Here is a 20,701-nt window from a genome sequence, read left to right on the forward strand (position 1 = left end):
AAGGGATAAGGTTTTGGTTAGGTTCATAAGGAAAATAAGTCAACGCAAGTCCTAATGGTCTTTGAGTTGCTGTCGAGTTTGTTTTATTTGACTGCTTGGCGTTTTCAAACAAAGAAAAACCTCATTACATTGCTTTTTTAATTATCAAGGTATTGATGTACACCAATTCAATTACATACAAGTAAAAAAAAAACAGATTTATAAAACAATCTTTGTACAAGTTTGCAAACATTCTGTTTCTTTTTGTTATTGGTGTTGTTATTCTTTGTCAGAGTGCTCTCATGACCATGCAAACTGCAGCGGCATCATTTGTGACTTTGAAATAAACAGAAAAAGCTGTTCTTCATCAAGCATTTTTCGCAAAAAACATTAACATCTATTCATTCAATTGCAAGAAGTAAATTACTCCTCCCAAATTTTAAGACATGGTGGTGCTATTGCATTAGTCAAAGGTTGTTCTCTCTCAGATACAAACTCTGAAGATGAGTAAACAGTCTCACTTGATCAACAGGAAAGAGCACAGGAAGAGGAACTGGTCAATGATGTGACTGTGATGTGACCGCTGAACATATCAGTACATGGATTGCACATGATTTCTCCCGATGAAAGCTTTACACATCAGCATGACTCTCATATATATTTCACAGTGGGATCGTCCATCTGTAGCTGCTGACAAACTGATTTGAGGACAGTCCCTGCTTATGCTTTGCCCTTTGCTTTCTTCTGCAGCCGGGTCCGTGTGGGCTCGGTGAGGACTAACGGCTCCTGGATGACCATGGCGGGGTATTTCTTCCCCAGCAGTTCCACCTCCACCTTCTGACCCACAGAGCACAGGTCCGGAGGCAGGTAGGCAAACGCCAGGCTCTGCTGGCTGCTGTAGCTGTAGGCTCCGGACGTCGTGTTGCCGACCACCTGATGAGAAACACGAGGGACACGGTCAGCAACCTCAAACTAACCACGTGAAACAGGAAGTGTTCAGCAGAAGACTTCAAGAGGTTGGTCCCTGTTGCTTACCTTGCCATTGTACCAGACGGTCTCGTTTCCCTCGGGGTCGATGTTATCCGTGTCCAGTGAGATGTAGGACAACTTCCTCTTCAGGCCTTTGGCTTTGATTTCCTGTAGAGCCGCTTTGCCTATGAAGTCAGCAGGCTGGACACACACAGAGACAAACAGTTCACATTCAATGGAAATAATATTAATACTATATAAGTATAATAACTTTATTTGTAAAGCATCTTTCAAAACAGTCATTACAAAGTGCTCAACATGAAGAATTCAAAACATTAAAGATAATCAATAGTATTTAAAATCACAGAAAGCTACTAAATACTGAAAATCCTCCCCAATATATGCTAATAAACACATTCGTTCACAAAGACTAAATTAGGTTTGTCCTCTTGTGATCTGATCACTCAGGTAGATGTTAATACCAGGTGTGGAAAGGGTCAAAGAGTCTACAGCCATGCTCAAACCCCAAAAAGTCAGATCTTGAAACATTTCAGTGAACCTTTGTGGAGCATGTCCCTCTCTCTGTCAGTCACAGGAACAATAAGTTGGAACAGAATAACTGAGGACCACCCCCTCACATGGCAGTTTGTTCCTCTCATTGACAAATTAGGAAGTAAACGATAAAGAAACAGGCCTAACTTTATCAATACAATAGTGAGCTTTAAATCTTTCCCTGTGGTATTTGCTTTATAAAATATTTTTTAATCTCCTCTTTCCCTTCAAAACATCGCCTAATATTATGACAATCTATTATAGTTCTGTATTATCTACTGTATATCCCTGGCAGATTCTGTAGCAATTTCTCCACAAGTTGATGTACAGTATTTTAGTCTGGACCATAGGGTCGGGGAGGAGAGAGCAACCGACATCTCTATCCCTGACTTCACACAAAACTGAAAACAAGTCAGATGGTTACCTTGTTCAGTTTGATGAAATAATCCAACCCAGCCTCCAGAGGATTGGTATCACAGTTCATCTGAAAAGATCGACGAGTTAGCAAAAATGTCAGAAGTGATTAATGGTCTGTATTTATGTAGCATTTTCTAGTCTTGATGATCACTTTACAGCACAGTTTTGCCATTCACCCATTCACACACACATTCATAGAATGCATCTATTGGCAGCACTATTCTTCTATGAGGGGCCATTCAGGGTTCAGTATCTTGCCCAAGGACACTTCAGCATGCAGGTGGGGAAGACTGGGTTTGAGCAGCCGACCTTCTGGTTGGAGGATGACCGCTCTACCCCTCAGCCGCCCCAACCCGAAGAACCAGCTTTGTGTGTGTGTGTGTGTGTGTGTGTGTGTGTGTGTGTGTGTGTGTGTGTGTGTGTGTGTGTGTGTGTGTGTTTGTGTGTACCTCAGCTCCCCAGCCCCTGAAGCCTTTCTCCAGTCTGAGGGAGGACATGGCGTAGGTGCCGAAGTTGTCGATGCCTTCGTCTTTCCCTGCTTCCATCATGGCCTGGTACACAGCTGCCATGCTCTTCTGGTCAATGTACAGCTCCCAGCCGAGTTCACCTAAACACACACACAGGGACATACAGTATCACCATATGCAGCAGGCGATTTGTGGGGCAATGAGAGGGACGACATCCAGAGTTAACCACAATGTCATCCCTCCTGGTAAAAATGGATAAATCACAAACAAATGAAACTTAAGCATCCTTGATGGAGAGCATTAGCGGCTGTTGGTCAAACTACTCCCTGACTACATCTGTAGCTGACTCATTTCAACATGAATTTGTAGACAGCAAGTTTTTGACAGCCAAAAGATCAAATTATACTTTTTATATTCTCACATTTAAAGCAGTGTGAATACATCAGCAGAGGTGAATATCTGAAGGGGCTCGTACTCTCTGTCAGAAGTGTTTGCTGGATGGTTGGAATATGAACCACTTCTTCGCTCATATAAGAAAATAAGAAAAGACGGAACTTGATCTGGAGCCGAAGCTCAGTCCTGTAAATGTTAAGCAGTGGCTGATGGAACGACTAAAATGTACAGTACACTGCTGTGCTGTTTGGGTCGTTGAGTATCATTTATATCTGCTGTATTATGCTGTAGTACATTACCCCACTGCCTGTGCTTGTACAACCTATTTTCTGTGTGTCTTTTCATATGCTGCTGTTCTTGTGTTGCTTTTTTTGTGTGACTCAACTAAATTGGCCTGAGGAGCTGATTAACTGGAATTTTTTTTAGATTGTTTTGACCTGGACTGACAAAAGAAAGATTTAGAAGAAAGAAGGAGTGCTCTGTACCGGTGTAGGAGATCCTGATGGCCCGGACAGGGATGCCTGCCAGCTCGATTAACTTGCATTGAAGAAATTTAAATCCTGCGTCGCTCATATCCTCATCTGTCAGTTTCTGAAGGACTTTGCGCGAGTTTGGTCCCGCGATGCCCAGCACGCCAATATCTTCTGTTACGTTGCTGATGTCCACCTTGAATCCACCCTCTGTAGCTTCTTTCTCTATCCACCTTAAAAGCATAGCATAGCATAGCAAAGATATTATTAATATTAAGCATCTTTATAGCATACCATTTTTGCAGATAACACACAACATAAACTCAGTTTTTTGTTTTGGGTCGAAAAATGTATTGGTCTTGTTAGACATGATAGACCCGCCCCCAGCCCTCTTTCTATTGGACAAGCAAAGTGTTGGTGTCAGAGTCAAACTGTTGAACTGCTCGGTGGAAAAGGAACTGCAGTGACTCCCCTGTACTCCTCATTTGTAGTCTTGTCGCATTACCACTAGAGGTCGCTACATAGCATGAAACTGTCCTTGCCTCCTTCATGCTCGGGAGTGTTGGTTACAGTGAAGGAAAGGAGATGAACGATTTAATAGGCTCCCTAACGATTGGAACAAATGGAGAGGCATTGTGTTGACAGCTGCTGAGTGGTCTAAAGTTTCTGCAGCGTAACAGAGTCTGTGAGAGATTTTCATTCTGCACAGCTTGAGACTCAACTATTGTCTGTGTGTGTGTGTGTGTGAGAGAGAGACTGAGAAATAAGGAGCATTTGCTGCCAGAAGCACTCTTTTTTTTTGCAGGGACACTGACTACTGAAATGTTGTGCCTACTATTGTGCGTGTGCAGCTTTGCTAAGATGCATCAAAATGGAAGAAACAATGATTTTATGCACTAAGTAAGTTTATCCAATTTAAAAAACATTTTACAAACTTCAACTATTTTAAGGGGGCTTAGCACAGGAGAATATGTGTGAGGGACTACTATACGAAGGAAGTGGACACATTTCTGCAACAACAGTGCATGTAGGGGGATGAATCAGTCAATGCCAACAAGATTTCTTAAAGGAGAGGTTAGGTCTTAATAACGGGTTTCATTGTAGAAACTCGGCTTATTTTATATAACTGGAAGAGCCCACATAAAACAAAATGTACATAGTGGCTTAAACTTCTGTGTTCCAGAGGGCACAGGGGACTTGTTAACAGACTATCATTGAATACTGGGAATGTTCTTTTAATTGCTTCCTTTGTTTGCATAACTGTATTATTACTTTAGAAAGAATCTTACTCTAGATTATTTCACTGTGTCAGATTTGTACGATCTGTATTTTCATATAAATCAAAAAATGTTTAAGAAATAAATAATTAAAAAAGGGCCATAACACATTAACTTACAGCGACTAAAATCTATACAGTTGCAAATTGAGAGGAAAAACTTTAATTACAGTTTAAAGGTTTTTTTCAGAAGGCTGTTGTCCTTTGTTTAAACTGTATGTAACTGTACATCTGTAGGGCTGGTTGTGCCAAATGACGTGACTGTACACTGTGTACATGTTGAGCAGCAAGCTTTTTTTCATCGTATGAAAAATGAACCTTTGGTATTTTAATGCATATGACAATAAATCATGGGAGGGGAATGTCCGGCTTCCAGGATGTTCATGACCCAAAAGACAATTTGATCCAGCCCGCAAGACAATTCATAAATACAAAATAAAAGCAACCGAAGGACAAACTAATTCTCATGACAGATATTAACTTTCTGAGAGTCATCTACAAACTTGAGCCTGTGTCACTAGATCATGGGAACACAGTCGCAGTGATGAAAAAGGTACATTTTAAGATTCATTACTGGTGGAAACATGCAGATAAACTGAATGAGTTGCTTGAATAAAGTTAATGTCCAACAAATAGCTATCAATGACCTGACACGGACAATATTCTGTCATGAGCAAGCAGATAACTACCAGGTTGAGATTCAGATTTTCAGCTGCTAAAATTGTTCCAAAGTGTCAGTTTGTCTCAAAAGACTGTCCTGGAGCAGATTACTGACATGGTACAAGATACTAAAGAAACACTGAAAGACAACACTATAAACGTATAGTTTTTCTCTCTGGCTTGCGATGAAACAACAAACATAACAAATATACCAGCCATTTTTGTATGTGACAATACTGCTGTCTTTGATAGTTGGAAGGTTTTAGTGTATTTGCCAGTAAGACACAGCTCTACCAGAAGTGAGAATTTGCTTAAGCAAGTTGTTCTGGCTTAACTCAGCAGAGTGGCATCATCATCATCATCATCACCATTATCATCATCATCACTACCATCTGACATCAGACACATCGTTCAAAAGAAGAAGTTCAAGCCATCAGATTAGTAATTAAGTAAGGCCTTATTATGATGTTATAAAAATATGATATGAATAAAGCTTTCCCACATGTGCAACAAATTAATCCTATTGCGTTTTACCCTGGAAATTATAGTTTCTCGAATTTTCTTCTGTGACAATATCAGGTGACGAACAGATGGGAGAATTTCTACAGCTTGGCTTGGCAGGAAACTCCAGTGGTTGAATCATCGGTACAACAGATAAACAACTATGTTAGCAGGTATCTGGTAAAAACTAAAGACAACAATATTGATTGGATCCTCCTTGCTGTCATGACGAACTAATGCAAAGCAAACTAAAACCGGTGGTCAAAACAAATAACTGTTGGATTGCTCGATTTTTATTTTACCTATCATGAACGTCTCACCAAACTACAGCTTATTTTCAACTATACCAGTTGCATCATCATTCACTTGGAGTCGTGTTTGTGTCCACTTGACAATTCTAAGCCCAGTTTTATAGCTCAATTTTGGTCTCTACCGACTCCCGGGGGAAATATCTGGCTCTTAAGCTGCTAAATCCTATGCTACAGTTACCAGCTGGTTTCTGATTCGCTGATGTAAACCGCTTCTTGCTCTGCCCCCCCCCCCCCCCCCCCCCCAAAAAAAAAAAAACAGTTAACTTGAGCATTACTGTGCATGTGTCGTGATGCATTTCACCTGAGGTCGTGTAGCTCAGACCCCGAGCCAGTGATGAGCAAGAACTCTCCTGGTGCCAGCTGCGTGATGGTGACCTCAGCAAAGACCCGCCCAGTGGCTGTTAACATGTGGCTGACATTAGTCGAGCCAACCTGAAAACACACAGGTGAAAGGAAACAGAGTCAGAGAGAAGCAAGTCGAGAGTTTTTTAATACTGCATCCCCAAATCTTTCACTTTTAAACTGGCTCTACCTTGGGCATGGTGTTAGCAAAGAGGCGGTCCAGCAGCTTTAGTGAGTCCTCCCCCTTCACGATGAACTTGGCAAAAGGAGTCAGGTCGATCACTCCCACCTTCTCCATCACCAGCTTGCACTCTCTGCCAACTGGTTCGAACCAGTTGGTGCGACGGAAGCTGGGCCTGAGTACAGCACAATGTCAAGCACTGCCTTACATCTGGATCCATTATTTAATGCACAAATAGCAGCTCTTTTTTCCCACAACTGTAATTGGCAGTTTTTTATTAGACTGCACAATACAAAACTAGTATATGGGTGTAATAATGAATGAACATTGTTCTAACAGAGAGATAGAATTATGAAGCTATTGCTTAACATTTATATAAAGTAGATTTTAGGACACTTTGACAAGCAGCTACGTCCTGAGCAACAGCAATGTATAAAAAAGTTTACCTGAGGGGGATTAATGTATTAACGCTGTCCCTGTTTTCAAGCTTTTTGATCATCATGATGCAAAGTGTTGGACAAATTGAACTTTTTACCCGAGCATTGCACTTGATGCTTTGTTAAGGGCTCGACAAAGTAATGACTCTGTGGACCCTAAATCTCTGACCCCACATTTCATGGCAATCAGCTGTTTAGATGATTCAATTCAACCGCACCATAAATACCACAAGTGTGCCTTAGAGCAAAAACTGGGGAAAGCGCATTGCATGCCAGGATTATGTCTGCTGCCTTCATGTCTGTACAAAGACACATCTCTGTGTCACAGATGAGCCGAGTATGCAGCCACTGAGAAGGCTGTCTGAATTCGACACCCGGGGTTTGGTAGACTGGATCTTTGACCGTGTGTTTTTTAAGAATTTCATGGTGCATATTTACAGACTCAGATCGTATGATGTTTTGTGTGATCAGCTGCTCTGTTCTTTCAAAGTGGTATTTCTGTATATGAAGGGTTCTCTTGTCTCGCAGTTTGGAGTCAGTGTAGTCTGTTGAATGATTTGTGTCCAACTGAAAGAGCTGGGAGGGAGCTCTGTGCGAGAGCATGTGTTTTTGTTCTCCTGCGTAACTCCTATCTTCAGCGAGAACATTGTGTCCTTTACCGTTTATTCTGGCATGCCTTCCTTCACACCACCATCATTTACCCAGTATGCACATGTATGCAGAGCTGATTATCCCGCACCACATTCTATTGTTGCTTCTTTTTTTATGCACTGGTATGCAAGTGCCATCACTATATTATCCTTCTTTCATAACAGTTATGATAGGGTATTTTGAAATGCAGAGGTGGATGTGGTGTGGATCTAGAGCAGGGACAAGGGATGTGGCTGGAGGACAGCCACAGCAGTCAGCAATTAAAATTAAATCAGTTATGCAACAAAAGCTAAAACATCCTATACAAATGTTTACATATGGAAATGTTGGTGAGGTCTGAGATACTGTCGATGCAGCTGGTCAATCAAACAGAGATTTTACAAAGAAGCATTACTTGTATCCGGTGTCGTCTCCAGGTTGGTAGAACCAGTGAGGTTGTTCCCAGCCAGCGTGAAAGCCCATAGATCCATTGTCCTTGAGCAGGTCGTAAACGCCGCTTTTTCGGCTGGTTGGCCGGCCAGCGAAGCGCTCCTCCTTGGGGTAACCAACTGGCGGCATCGACAGAGTGCAAGGAGTTCATTGGAAGTAAAAAGAGAAGTGCTTCCCCAGAGAACTCTCAGTTATATTAGACTTACCAACATTGTTGAAGCCATAGGACTCTCTGGCTTTGGCTAACATGAAAGGCACATCTGCCCATTTGCCGTAGCGGTTAGGGTCGCATTCAATCAGGTCATAAGGAGGCTCTCCATTCCTGATCCAGTCGCTCAGGAACTTACCTATACCGCCAGCATGGATGACTCCATACCTGAACACATGAATTGGTTATCTCTAGTGGTCTTCAACGAAAACTATGCTAAATGGTTTTGGACCACTTGGTTTTCACAAACTACAACTAATTAAATGATAACTTTTGACATCTAAATCTATGACATATGTACAAGTGATCAAATTACTCTTTCAATTTAAAGTCTTAGCACCATCTGAAGACCCTGATTATAAAACTGTTTCCTCCTCTGAACAAATATCTCTATCTCAGGTGGTCATTTAGCTAGATGTCCGGAATCAATGCTGTTGTTTAGAGAGAGTGTATGTTTAGGAACATGCAGGTATTTATAAAACGGTGAGCTAGAATAACATTTATATACATTAATATAACTTTCAGTAAGGTGTCTTTCAGAAAGTTCAGGATTTGAGTGCTGTAGGTGTTTGCTAAAGTGACGAGTAGGACAAAACACTCCACTCCACATAAATACTGGTGTTTACCAACTGCTATCATCCACACATACCCAAAGCCAATGGCAGTCCAGTAGTTGGGAACTCCGTGGTGTGGTCCCACCATGGGCAGCAGGTCAGGAGTGTATGTGATTGGTCCCGACACGATGTTGATAATGTCAGCTTTCTTCAGCACTGGGACCATCTCCATGGCCATCTCCACGTGCTCCATTATCCTGTCAAGGTCCGACTCAAACAACTCCTTACCGAAACCTGTGGCAGCCAGAGGGGACACATGGTGGAAAGAAACATTACATGTAAACTCCAAGAAATGTTCTTGTAGTTCTTGAATGTATTGACAAAGTTTTTTGGAGGACAGACCTGGAGGTACACCATCTCTGACCCAGGAGTCCTGCACCACCATCTTCTCCATATTTTCATAGGGGCCAAACAGCAGGCCGTCTCTTTCTTGACGCAGGTAGTAAGAACCCTCCAGGTCCCTGATGACAGCCAGCTCCTTCTTTAGATCCTTCACCTCCGGTACTGTTGCTGTCACTATGTACTGGTGATGCACTGGGATGGTTGGGTGATCGAAACCGATCAACTGTCCCACTTCCCTGGCCCAGAAACCTGGTGACCAACAGAGATTAAACACGATGCATACATTACTTGATGTACTTTTAACTGAATGTAGGTTTTCTTTCAATTTACCAAATTAGTTCACTCTTGGTGATTTGAGTCTTATGTTCATGAGTGTACAAGAGTTGCTCAAGTTTGAACCCTTCAGTCGACTGTTGCATCAACACAAAGCTAATCAGCACCAGAAGCCTCATGTTTATTCTGTGGCAACTAAAGGAATGGATCGAAATTTCGGGGAAATACACTTGTTCTCCATCTTATTAAGAGTTTTATAAGAACATCAATATGTGCCTTTTCAGTGTGAAGCTGGAGCCAGTTAACAGCTTAGCTTAGCAAATAGGCCAGATCTAGCCTGCTCATATACAAAGACCAAACCTGCCTGCAGTGCATCTAAAGCTTTTTGCTTCAAACAGAACCGTGCTAGCTTTTTTATAGAACCGATTGTTTTAGCTGTTTACATTATCTTTTAAAATGGGGCCAGTGTCAGACAATGTGAACTGGTCATGATCCTGATGTGACCACGCAGCACGCTGTGTATTGAAGTAAACAAAGAGAAGAAGTTGCTGATAAACTTGGAGGCCACAGATGTGAGCGTTTACAATTTTTCTCTTAATATGCTTTCAAACCGTTTACGATACGACCCCTCAAGTTTTGCTTGTACAGGCGGGTCACGAGTAGTACTCATGAGGTCTAAAAGTACTTCAAATGCAAAAGTCGCATTGACTTCTGCTTCTGGTCACACTGGCTGTTCAGACTGAGGTCGCATTAGAAAAAAAAAAACTGATCTTTATCTGATTTCAAACCACATTTGATAGTGGCTCAAATCTGATTTGAAAAGATCAGATTCGTTTTCGATTTGTTCTGTTCACACTGTAATTAAACAATCAGATCTGGGTCACATATGGGTTGAAACCTGGGCCTTCATATGTGAATTTATGTCAAACAGACATGAGATTGGTACTGCTGTTCTCTTTTAACTCTCAGCTTAAAAGTGAAACGATGCCTTTATAGCTGCTTCCACGTAGGGCTGGGCGATTTTTCGATCCCGATTCGGGATCGCGATAAAATTTTGATCGATTTCGATTATCTCCTCGTGACATGTATTCGATCTCACGTGGCAAAAGTAAGCGCAACAACAGTGTCGGAGTCTGCCGGCTGCCGTCTGCAGGCAGGACACGACACGCCCACTTCCCATCATATTCCCATATCGCCCAGCCCTACTTCCACGGTACTAATACTGTGGAAAATCTGCAGGGGGCTGGTACAGTATGTTCTCCAGCAGCCTCTATTTTTTATTGGATCTATAGGGGACGCGATGAATGGATAGTGTTTTCAAGTCCCACCTCCTGCAACACCCCTGTTATACCATTTGGTATTAATGTGAATTCAGGCACTGTTCCTTATGAACCCAGTGCACTTATTGTAGCATTTTCTTCCCACCCAGAGAACACAACATAATACTATATACTGCTTCATTTCAGCCATGTACACACAGTTGTCTGCTGAGACTTTCCATCAGGCCTTCATTGTCTTTTTAGATATCAAGCGAACAGTTGAAAATGCAAAATCATTTGCAAAATCCCCAATAATCCTGCATTACAACAAATGCTGCAAAAATATGGTGTCAACATTTTGCATTGAAATTATTTGAGCAGCATTTCTGCCACTGGGACTTTTGTGGAGTATCCAGACTTCACAGTTACACCATTTCTGTGGCATTGCTCTGGTGGAGGCAGAAATATCTGGGACTGCAAACTCGCAACCTTAACCCAAAAACTATCTGCATGGCTTGATATGATCAGGGGTTGTTCAATGTCCAGGTTTTTAATAACCAGATAAAAATATTGCACAGGACACAGCATGTTACCATCAAGTTAAAATAAGTACAAACAGATTTCAGACACATTCCAGGAACAAAAATAGACACCAAGAGCAGAGACAGATGCGCAAACACTCACAGAAGAGTGTGGACACGTGTGAATGAGGGAAAAAGGCAATGATTGAGTGTCGCCCACAGGAGGATTCAAAGTATTTTAAGGAAAGTCATTCTAATCACCACAGGAATCTGCTGTATTACCCCTGCTTGTCCTTACAGGATGGGACAAAGAAGGTAAACAGCTATACATGGGCTGAAAAAGCACAGATAAATTGCAACCAAATGTCCAGGTTCGTCACAGGAGCTCAAGCGGATCTGATAAACTGCCCAAAGCCACAGCATCAGGAAGAACTGCCAAGATTATATTTACTTCCTGAAGGCTGTTTGTGAGCAAACAGGATATTATTGAGTTACACAGCATTTAACCTGAGGGTTTTCCATTATGTGACAATATAAATGTATCATTCTCAGAGTTCCTCTTTAATATTGTTGCAGCATCTCAATATCAGGCGGAAATACAAGTCAGCTGACTGAAATATGCACCAGAATATCAGAACAACAATACATTTACTTTTTTTGTTATTATTTATTAATTTATACTTAACTTTTTAAACACAATTCATTGTCAAACAAAACATTTGGATCATGTTATTTACTTCCATCTTTGCTCTGTTTTGGTCTCCACTATGTTCCTGTGTGTTCAGTTGCTGAGTTTGTCTTGTCTGCTGTTTGATACAGGGCAGGAAGCCTGTGTGTTTTTTTTTAGAGATGTTTTATTTATTTATTTACTGAAAAAACAGCTGCATCAATCTAGACCAGGGGTGGGCAAACATTTTGACTTGCGGGCCACAATGGGTTCTAAAATTTGACAGAGGGGCCGGGCCAGGAACAGATGGATGGATTGTTTTTGTGAACTAATATAAATGACATGGAAAAATCATTACATGAAAGGATTTGGCCTTTACCAAGTAGCAAAGCACTTATTTGCAAGGCCATTTAACAAAAACTCGCCTTCAGAGAAAGGCTTGCTAGCCTTTGCTATTTCGAATCCCCCCCAAAAAACATGCCTTGGTAGATGACTCTTTAATCGCAGTTTGTCTGTGAAAAAAAATGTTGCTGAGTCTGTAAATTAGTCGCCAACCTCTGAGCTGCAGCCACCCGTTCTTGCGTTGACTGCTTGCTATCGTAGTTAGCAGGCTTCGTAGCAAAGTGACGGCTGATGTTGTACTCCATGAAAACTGTGACAGTTTCTCTGCATATCAGGGCATACAGCCTTCGATTGGACTTCAGTGAAAAAGTATTTTGTTGTCGACTCCGTGTTAAACACTCGGCACTCATTGTCCACTTTTCGTTTCCTTGATCCTCTCATTTTACAGAAGGGCTCACAGGGCAAAGGGAAAAAGTGAAGGGAGATCATGTGCCTTTTCGAGCCCTATACACCACACTCCCGGGCAAATTGAATTAGCTGATGCTTTTATCCAAAGCGACTTACAATAAGTGCATTCAACCCCGAGGGTTCAAACCCAGAACAACAAGAATCAAGAAAGTACGATTTCTTAAAAAATAAAGCAAAACTAAAAAGTGCTATAAGTATGTACCATTTAAGTGCTACTAAATTGTTCGTTTAAAAAAAAAAAAAAAATTAATTTTTTTTTTTTTTTTAAATTTAATTTTTTATTATTTAGACAAGTTCGGCGAGCTGGATTAAAAAGCCCAACGGGCCGTATACGGCCCGCGGGCCGTACTTTTCCCATGTCTGATCTAGACGAAGCTACTGAGAAAAACAGTAAAAGTGTGGGACTTAAATCTTATCTTAATAATGAACCGTACAGTCTAATGTTTTGCCATTGCAAAAAGGTTTTATGCAACTTGGTTCATCGACTCAAAGAGCCACAAAACAAATATACGCTGTGTGTGTTTTGAGTCTGTAAGTGGGAGTTGTGACCTCAACAAAAATCAATGTGGACCTTGTGCCATCTTAGCTTCTGTGACCAGAGACAGCTGGAGCATGTGGACCTGTCTGTCTCAGCTGCTATCTTCAGCCATGTGTTGCAACACAACAGGGACACACATCAACGGTGCTCCACAAATCCGGCTTCATTTTTAAAGTTTACACTGCAACTTCTGTTAATCTTTGTGAGTGCATGCAAGTCTGCAAACAAAAACAATGCAGCTTCTATTTAAATCCTGTACTGGGTCCATATGTGAATTTTATCTCGAGGTAAATGAAGGGGCGGGGGTGCATAAACACAACATGCTGATAAATGCAGGCAGTTTAGGTAAGAGCGGGGCCTGTTTACCAGGCGCCTGCACACTGGGCCGATTCACTGCAGGTTACACACACAGAGTCAACAAGCTCAACAACATACAACAAAATTTGAAGCTCTGCATCCGCTGCCCCTGCTCTTAAACTCTATTTATAAGCAATACTTATAATAAACAATCAGAATTTGGTGACCAACAGTTAGTAAGCAAGCAGAGAACTTTAAATAGTTTGCTTAACATAATGCAGAATCTGAACCTGATCCAGATCATTGAAAGTAATGAATAAACAGTTAAAACTATTCAAAAGGGATGAAAATGGATACAAAATTTGGATACAAGGAACAAATATACAAATATAAAGAAGAAAAAGTTGCCTAAATGAATGCATATACTTAGGAATTAGAAATTGAGCTTCTGTAATTATAAGTTAAAGCACAAATGCAAATTTGTGTGTTTGAAAAAAAAGGACAAGATGTATCGATATAGAGGGACATATATAATTGGAAAAAGTGCAAACTCCTGTTTATACAATGCTCAAAGCACTGCTCTCCTGTTGTTGGTCCCAAAAGCTGATCTGAGGAAACTGATCTTATTGGAGTGGGGGGGCTTCACATTCCAAGGAACATGACCTTTGAATTTAGGCTCACTGGTCAGGGGTTGAAAAGCCCATAGTATGAGGTTGTGGAAATATTATATGGGGTAAGGAGAGTCATTGACTGGAATAAAAAAAAAAAGGTGAGTCTCTGTGGAGGCGCTGGTGGAGCATTTTGAATGAAGAAAAAAGGAGAAGAAAAAAGAGGGGAAGAAAAGTTTAACTAAAGATGCTTGTTGTTATGCAAGCTAAAAAAATACTGCCTGTGGGTTTAACAGTACGTGAGAACGATGCATTTAAATAAAGTCTGAGGCCACTGTTGTTTCTTGGAAAATGTCTGCTTTGTTATGTGGGATGATTAAGGCTTAATTTTTTAACTAGCTGATTTACGGCTGCAGCTCACAATACATCTGTTGTTGCATCGGAGACTGAACTCCCAAACTCCACACGGCGACCCTGAGTTTGGGGCACAACTTGCAAAAACCATTTAACACACACAACTTAGCTCACAGTGAGACTAGAGCATGGAGACAAACTTAAAGAACCGAATTTCAACTGCAAACTCAGGGACATTAGTTTGACGGCCCAGCGGCCAAAGAGATAAACCCGACCTTCGGGAGGAGTGAATGCGCTGCTGCTTTAAGATTGGATGAAAACTGAACTGCTGGTCTACTTGGATTGGCCGACGGTCACAGCGAAGGCAAAGGGCCAGCTGGCCCCACAACATAAACTGGCTCCAACCAGAGAACAGAATGTGCACATTCAGGGAGAAAAAACAGAGCGAGAAGATGTGCATGAGATGTTTGATTTCCACAAATGTTTGATGCCATTTACGGTATAGTGCTTGTGAGTGTAGCAATGTGTACTTCCACCGAGGATATTCTGTTTTTCTCCCCGGTCCCTCTGGTTTTTCTATTTATATGTTTGTGTGTCAGCAGGATTATGCATAAACTATTTGAAGGTCTACCACGAAACTCTGTGGAAGGATGGGACATGGGCCAAAAAAGAACCCATCACATGTTGGTGCTAAACTGCACAAAGGAGCGGATCAAGATTTCCTTATTACTTTCTTTAACATTTAAGGAGGCTGCTCTTTGACATTTTGACCAATTTCCCAGGGATTGATTCATGGATATTAATTAAAAAATGAGGCATATGAATTGTACATAACATAAGTCTGGGACAGTGGTACTGGAGACAGTGGTACTTGAGATTTGCCAAGTAAAGTCAACAAAACACATTATGACCATTACTGCCTACATTAGACCAAAAACTTCAAAACCTACAGACACTGTGCATAGTTGAGCCTTTACCTGTTAAAAATCTAACCCTCTTATCTTACTTATTTAACTGCTGTAAATCTTTCCAGAATCTATTTTGTCTATTTACTGCTGCAAACAACAACAACACAAGGAAATTCCAATGGCATCAGCTAAAAACTATTGGATATAAAGTTGTTAGCACTGTCCCTTTATGGAAAGATGCTTTTTTGGTTGGGGTTAGTTTACATGTTCTCCCCATGTCTTCCTGGGTTTTTTGGGGGGACTCCAGATTCATCCCACAGTCCACAGACCTGAAGATTGAGGTTAGACTAATTTAAGACTTTAATTGCCTGTGGGCATAAATGTGAGCATGAATGGTTGTTTGTCTCTATATAGCGAAGTGAACCCTACGATACAGCAGTAACCCGTCCAGGCTGTACCCTGTGACTCACAGAGTCGGCTATGATTGGCTCCAGCTCCTTGTGACTCTTAAAGGACACGTTGGAGTGATGAAGGGATAGAAATCACACATTATTTAGTGGATTTGAGATGAATACTATAGCTTATGCTTCGAATTCTGTCTGGTTTTGTTTTGCACTTCAGACACTCAAGATATCCCTGCATTCACATGGTGTAAATTTATTCAAATATTATAGTCAATAATGTTCAATATTCAAGGACATTTGTATTTTGTAAAGTTTTTAGCAATACTTGACTGGCACTACTACACATGGTATCAAAGTAAATTAATCATAGTATTTTAAGGAATAAGTTGACTATAGTTCAGTCTTCGGTCTCTCGTCGCAGCTTTTTAATGTATTTTAATTTATACATAATATTACCTATCCATCTAATGAATACGTTAATGAATGCAGTGCCAAAACAAGGTGATGCATGACACTTACACCACACTGAGATATGTTACACAATAACCTCTACAGACGAGGCAAAGAGACTAAAGTGATTTCCTGAACCTCACCAGATAAACAAGCGACAGCAGGAAAATCCCCCCCTGAACTGGTATGACCCAGTTCAGGCCGAGACTCTTCCCCCTGAACTGTGCGAGCAGTGGTCTGAGTGGGCAAAGGTCTCCTGCTGCAGAGTTTGTTTAACAACAGTTCTAACAACAAGATAAGGTGCATAGAGCAGAACCTCCTTTTTTCTTCAAATAATGTACAGTTATGTACAGATAGAGGGGGTGTAATGATTCACCAAATCTACGATTCCGGTCAGATCTTGATTATTGAGCTACAGTTAAGTTATCTTATTTTTAGACTGCTGACTAGAAGATACCTGGGGGGGTCTGCAGCCTCAGGGTTTTTCTTTTTTCTTAACTATTTAAGAATAGCATAAATTTTACCACTGGTGTGATCCCTTAAACATGACTGGACCAAAATAATCATGTGACCCATGCAGTTAGACAATTAAATAGGTGTTACGTGTAATATTAACCAAAAATATACAGCTTTTCCTCACTTGAACTGGAATAACAATTTAGTCACCCACACGAGTTATAGTGTAAATTATGAAAAAAAGAGTTTTGTTTCACTAGTAAAGTGAAGAGAGTTCAACAGGCTGCACCTTCAGCTACATCAGTGGGTCGGGGTACTGAGGTTTCTGGTTCTGTATCATAGCAAAACTCGGGACACTGTTTGGGACTCTGTTTTAAAATCATTACATCTGATAATCATTCCAGCGAGCCCAAACCAAAAGGAAAGCAGGGGTTCATTAGAATATGACTGGAAAATCCTGTTTCAAGCGGAAACTGGACCAGCGATGAAGTATAAACATCAACAATATCTATAATTCAGATTTGAGAGAAGATGCACATTTGGAAAAAAACATGTATGAAGACTAACCTGAAGCATTGACAATGCGGTTGGCGCGGATCGTTCCATGAGGAGTCTGGACGTCCCACTTGCCATCAGCGGTTGGAGTGAGGGCAGTTACCGGGGCTGGGTTGTAGATCTGGGCGCCGTACATACGAGCCCCAGCCGCCAGAGCCATAGTCAGAGAGTAAGGGTCAATGTGTCCGTCTCCTGGGGTCCACAAACCTGCCAGTACCTGACAATATACACAACAGAACCAAAGTAAAACATCAAACACAATACGAGTTCAACAAGTTTTCTCAGTGGAATAAGTTTGCGATTATTCATCCACCTGAGCACTGAGGATAGGTCTATATATCACTGATGGAGGGCTGCACGATATTCGGAAAACATGCGATATGCGATAACGTGGTTTAATATCGCGATGACAATATATCGTAAAAAGTAACAAATGTGTATAAATCCGCTGCTGAAAATAATCTGAAGGAGAAGTATTATTATTAGGAAAAAAAAGAAAGAAATCAAAAAGTAAGCTTAAAGTTACAGACATTAATCCGATCAACAACGAGCTGTGCTCTCATTATTGATGGATTGATCAAGGGCATTTCACTGCCAATCTATCATTCATTAATGGGGATGCATTAGTAATGTTGCTGTGGTCCATACAGACCTTGTCAATGTTGAGCAAAGGGAAAAGTTCGTGGACTTTCTCCGGTCCGATGAAGTACTGTTCCGTCACATGCCAGTGAGTACGGGTCATCTGGTACCTCATCTCGTCCACCCGGGCTGCTGTCGAAGCGATTCGGACACTGCCAGGCTGGTGAAAGCCCACTGCCTGCACAGAGAACCAATATAAACGACATGCGTGCCCACAAACACACAACTCATCATAGTTACGGAAGATGAGCACAGCAACTCACCTGTCCAGTTTCAGCCTCCAGGGTCTCGTATAATTTGATGCTGTCAGAGTGGACGTTCTTGAGGTTGATGCCAGGGTGGTAATATGTTGTCAAACCAGCCTGGAAAACAAAACCCACAATTATCCATGATGGATGATACAGATATTTTACACATAAAACAAATACAGATCAACATTGTTATCATCTTGGAGTCATGTTTGTGTCCACTTGATCAGTCAAAGTCCAATATTCACTGTCCTTTTAGCTCCGTTTTTGGTTTCTACCACTAAAGGAAACAACATCCGGCTCTTTAGCTGCTTTATGCTGCACAGTGAAAGTATTAAAAGCTTCCTAAGTAAAAGCAGCAGCAGCGCTACAGCTGAGAACAGTAAGGTTGTGGACCAAAAACCAAAGCATTGAGCTAAAAGAGGCTAAACATCTTCATAGTGGCAACTCCTACATGCACAAAGTAATTTAATGCAATATCAATAAAGAATAAATATTGATTATAGCAGCATTGTTTCTATGCAGCTATTTACTGATGAAATGCTGTGAGCGAGACTTGATTATTTTTACTGGATCATCTTCATTGACATTTTTGTGTGGAAAGTAGTATCTTTAAATCTTATTCATGTCTTATACTATGAAGAGTATGTCTGTGTTTGTTGACTCTGGGTGCAGCTTTCTCCAACAGCCCCCCAAAAAAACTCTCGCCCCTCAGAGTAAATACCAATCTGGCAACTCGCCTTTCACCCAGTGCATGTTGGGATAGATTTCGCAGAAGTAGGGGGTAACCAAATACTTCTGCGAAGTCAAACATGTAAATGCCGTTACAGTGAAGTGCATGTAAGTGAATCAGTGACAGCGAGGGGGGGTAAGTGGGTCAAGACCTCGAATGCCTTGAAAACCTATAACGTGACAGATGCTACGACTGAATGACACAAACAGAAGTGCTGGGAAACACTCTCACTAAACAAGGCTGCTGAGGAACAACACCTCCATGCTTTTATTTTCTAGTTTCTTTAAAAGCTCAGCCGTCACTCGAGCTATTATTCTTACTAGTCACGTGTCAGACTAACAGACTAATTGGTCATAATCAAGAAAAGGCCTTAATATGAAAGAACTTTGTCATGCCACTGTTCCAGCTTCTAATTTGTGAGAAGTTGCCTTTTGCCTGGAGAGCTGCAGCGATTGGTTGATTTATTGATCAGGAGGAAATTAATTATTAAACTGTTCCAGATTTTCTTTGTAATAAATTGTAGCTGCCTTTTTTCTCTATTTTCTGATATTTAAGGGATGAACTTATGGATCAAGAAATCAATTAGGATCTATAATGATTGTAATCATGAGTTGCATGCCTAACTAGACACGTATTGGAAGCCAGGAGTGTAGCAACATATGCTGCTGTGAAATCAATATGGGACAAAGACCTATCTGGTTCCTCCATATTAAAATTGATTATTTTGTCCTTTACAAAATGTGTCCACCTTCACATTCATGAACCTGGGGACACTTGAGAGCAGCATGGTGCGTATGCCAGAGGACAGAGACACTCAGACTGTGGTAGACGTACAGCGTGCCAGGTGGATCCGGCCGTCAGCTCAGACTTCTCCAGCAGCACCACGTCCTTCACGCCACCTTTGGCCAGGTGATAAGCCAAGCTGACCCCGACACATCCACCGCCGATGATGACGGTGTCCGCTGTGTCCTTCCACCGCTTCCCCAATACCAGGGACTCATCACTGGAGGAAGGAACGAAAGAGAGGGGGGGAGTTGGGGCTGCGATTAGGAGATTATTGACTGTTATTGACCCAAAAGTCAAAAACCAAAAGATAAGCACTCAAGTCTGGTAAAGAAAAGTGTAAAATCCTATTTAAGAAACTAGAAACCTGTAAATATTTTTGCATGTTAGCTTAAATAAAGTTTACCTTACCAAATATTTGTCAATCAATTTTCTGTGAAGTGACCAATCAGCTAATGGACTTATGGTTGCTGCTTTAAAGGAGATAGGTGAATACATATGAAGAATAACATACACCATGCAAAACATTGCTATCCTGCAACCACAGACTGAAGTCACCATGAACATATGAGGTGACTTACATTGACTGTCTGTAAGTAGCTATAATAGGTATATAAACAATAATCTGTCACCCAGCTCAGCTGCAGGACTCAAACAGCTGTGCAACTTTACGCATGAAACTACAACACTGGAGAGTTTTATTTCTACTTTAAACCAATGTATGAGTTTAATAGTCTTCACTAGAACGTTTTAAATGTATGAACTGTCCAACAGACACTCACCTCTCAGCGTGTTTTCTTGTCGTGCAGCTGATGGTCCTCAGAGGAACCCGAGCCGTCCCACGACACGCGGATACATCTCTCCGCAGCTGAACCCTCAGCAGGTTTAATATTCGAGACATGATTATAGAAAAACATATATTAAAAAACCATACATGTGCAGCTCAACGCATAAACAACACGCCAGTGCCCTGCAGACACGACTCTCTCTCCTCTGCGT

The 20,701-nt window shown here is 41.3% G+C and overlaps 1 protein-coding gene across 1 annotated transcript; it reads right to left on the reverse strand.

Annotated features, from left to right (window-relative positions):
• Positions 1-55: 55 nt before the first annotated feature.
• On the reverse strand, positions 56-20,701 carry dmgdh (dimethylglycine dehydrogenase). Its single transcript, XM_061074732.1, has 16 exons — positions 20,485-20,701; positions 19,754-19,922; positions 18,202-18,300; positions 17,952-18,116; positions 17,312-17,516; positions 9,200-9,448; positions 8,893-9,091; positions 8,242-8,411; positions 8,001-8,154; positions 6,528-6,693; positions 6,297-6,427; positions 3,263-3,480; positions 2,367-2,524; positions 1,925-1,984; positions 1,015-1,149; positions 56-912 (listed from the first exon to the last, which is right to left on the reverse strand). Exons 1-16 carry the CDS (start codon positions 20,601-20,603, stop codon positions 700-702), a joined length of 2,610 nt encoding a protein of 869 aa, XP_060930715.1. The 5' UTR covers positions 20,604-20,701; the 3' UTR covers positions 56-699.

This window comes from Limanda limanda, chromosome 1 (genome assembly GCF_963576545.1).
Source record: "Limanda limanda chromosome 1, fLimLim1.1, whole genome shotgun sequence".
NCBI classification, from domain to species: domain Eukaryota; kingdom Metazoa; phylum Chordata; class Actinopteri; order Pleuronectiformes; family Pleuronectidae; genus Limanda; species Limanda limanda.

Excerpts from the sequence above, each read along its gene's own strand:
- dmgdh (XM_061074732.1), bottom strand. The coding sequence starts at position 20,603 with ATGTCTCGAATATTAAACCTGCTGAGGGTTCAGCTGCGGAGAGATGTA. Across the intron at positions 8,412-8,892 it reads TGGACTGCCATTGGCTTTGG|GTATGGAGTCATCCATGCTG; the intron begins GTATGTGTGGAT and ends TCATGTGTTCAG. Across the intron at positions 3,481-6,296 it reads TCTGAGCTACACGACCTCAG|GTGGATAGAGAAAGAAGCTA; the intron begins GTGAAATGCATC and ends TATGCTTTTAAG.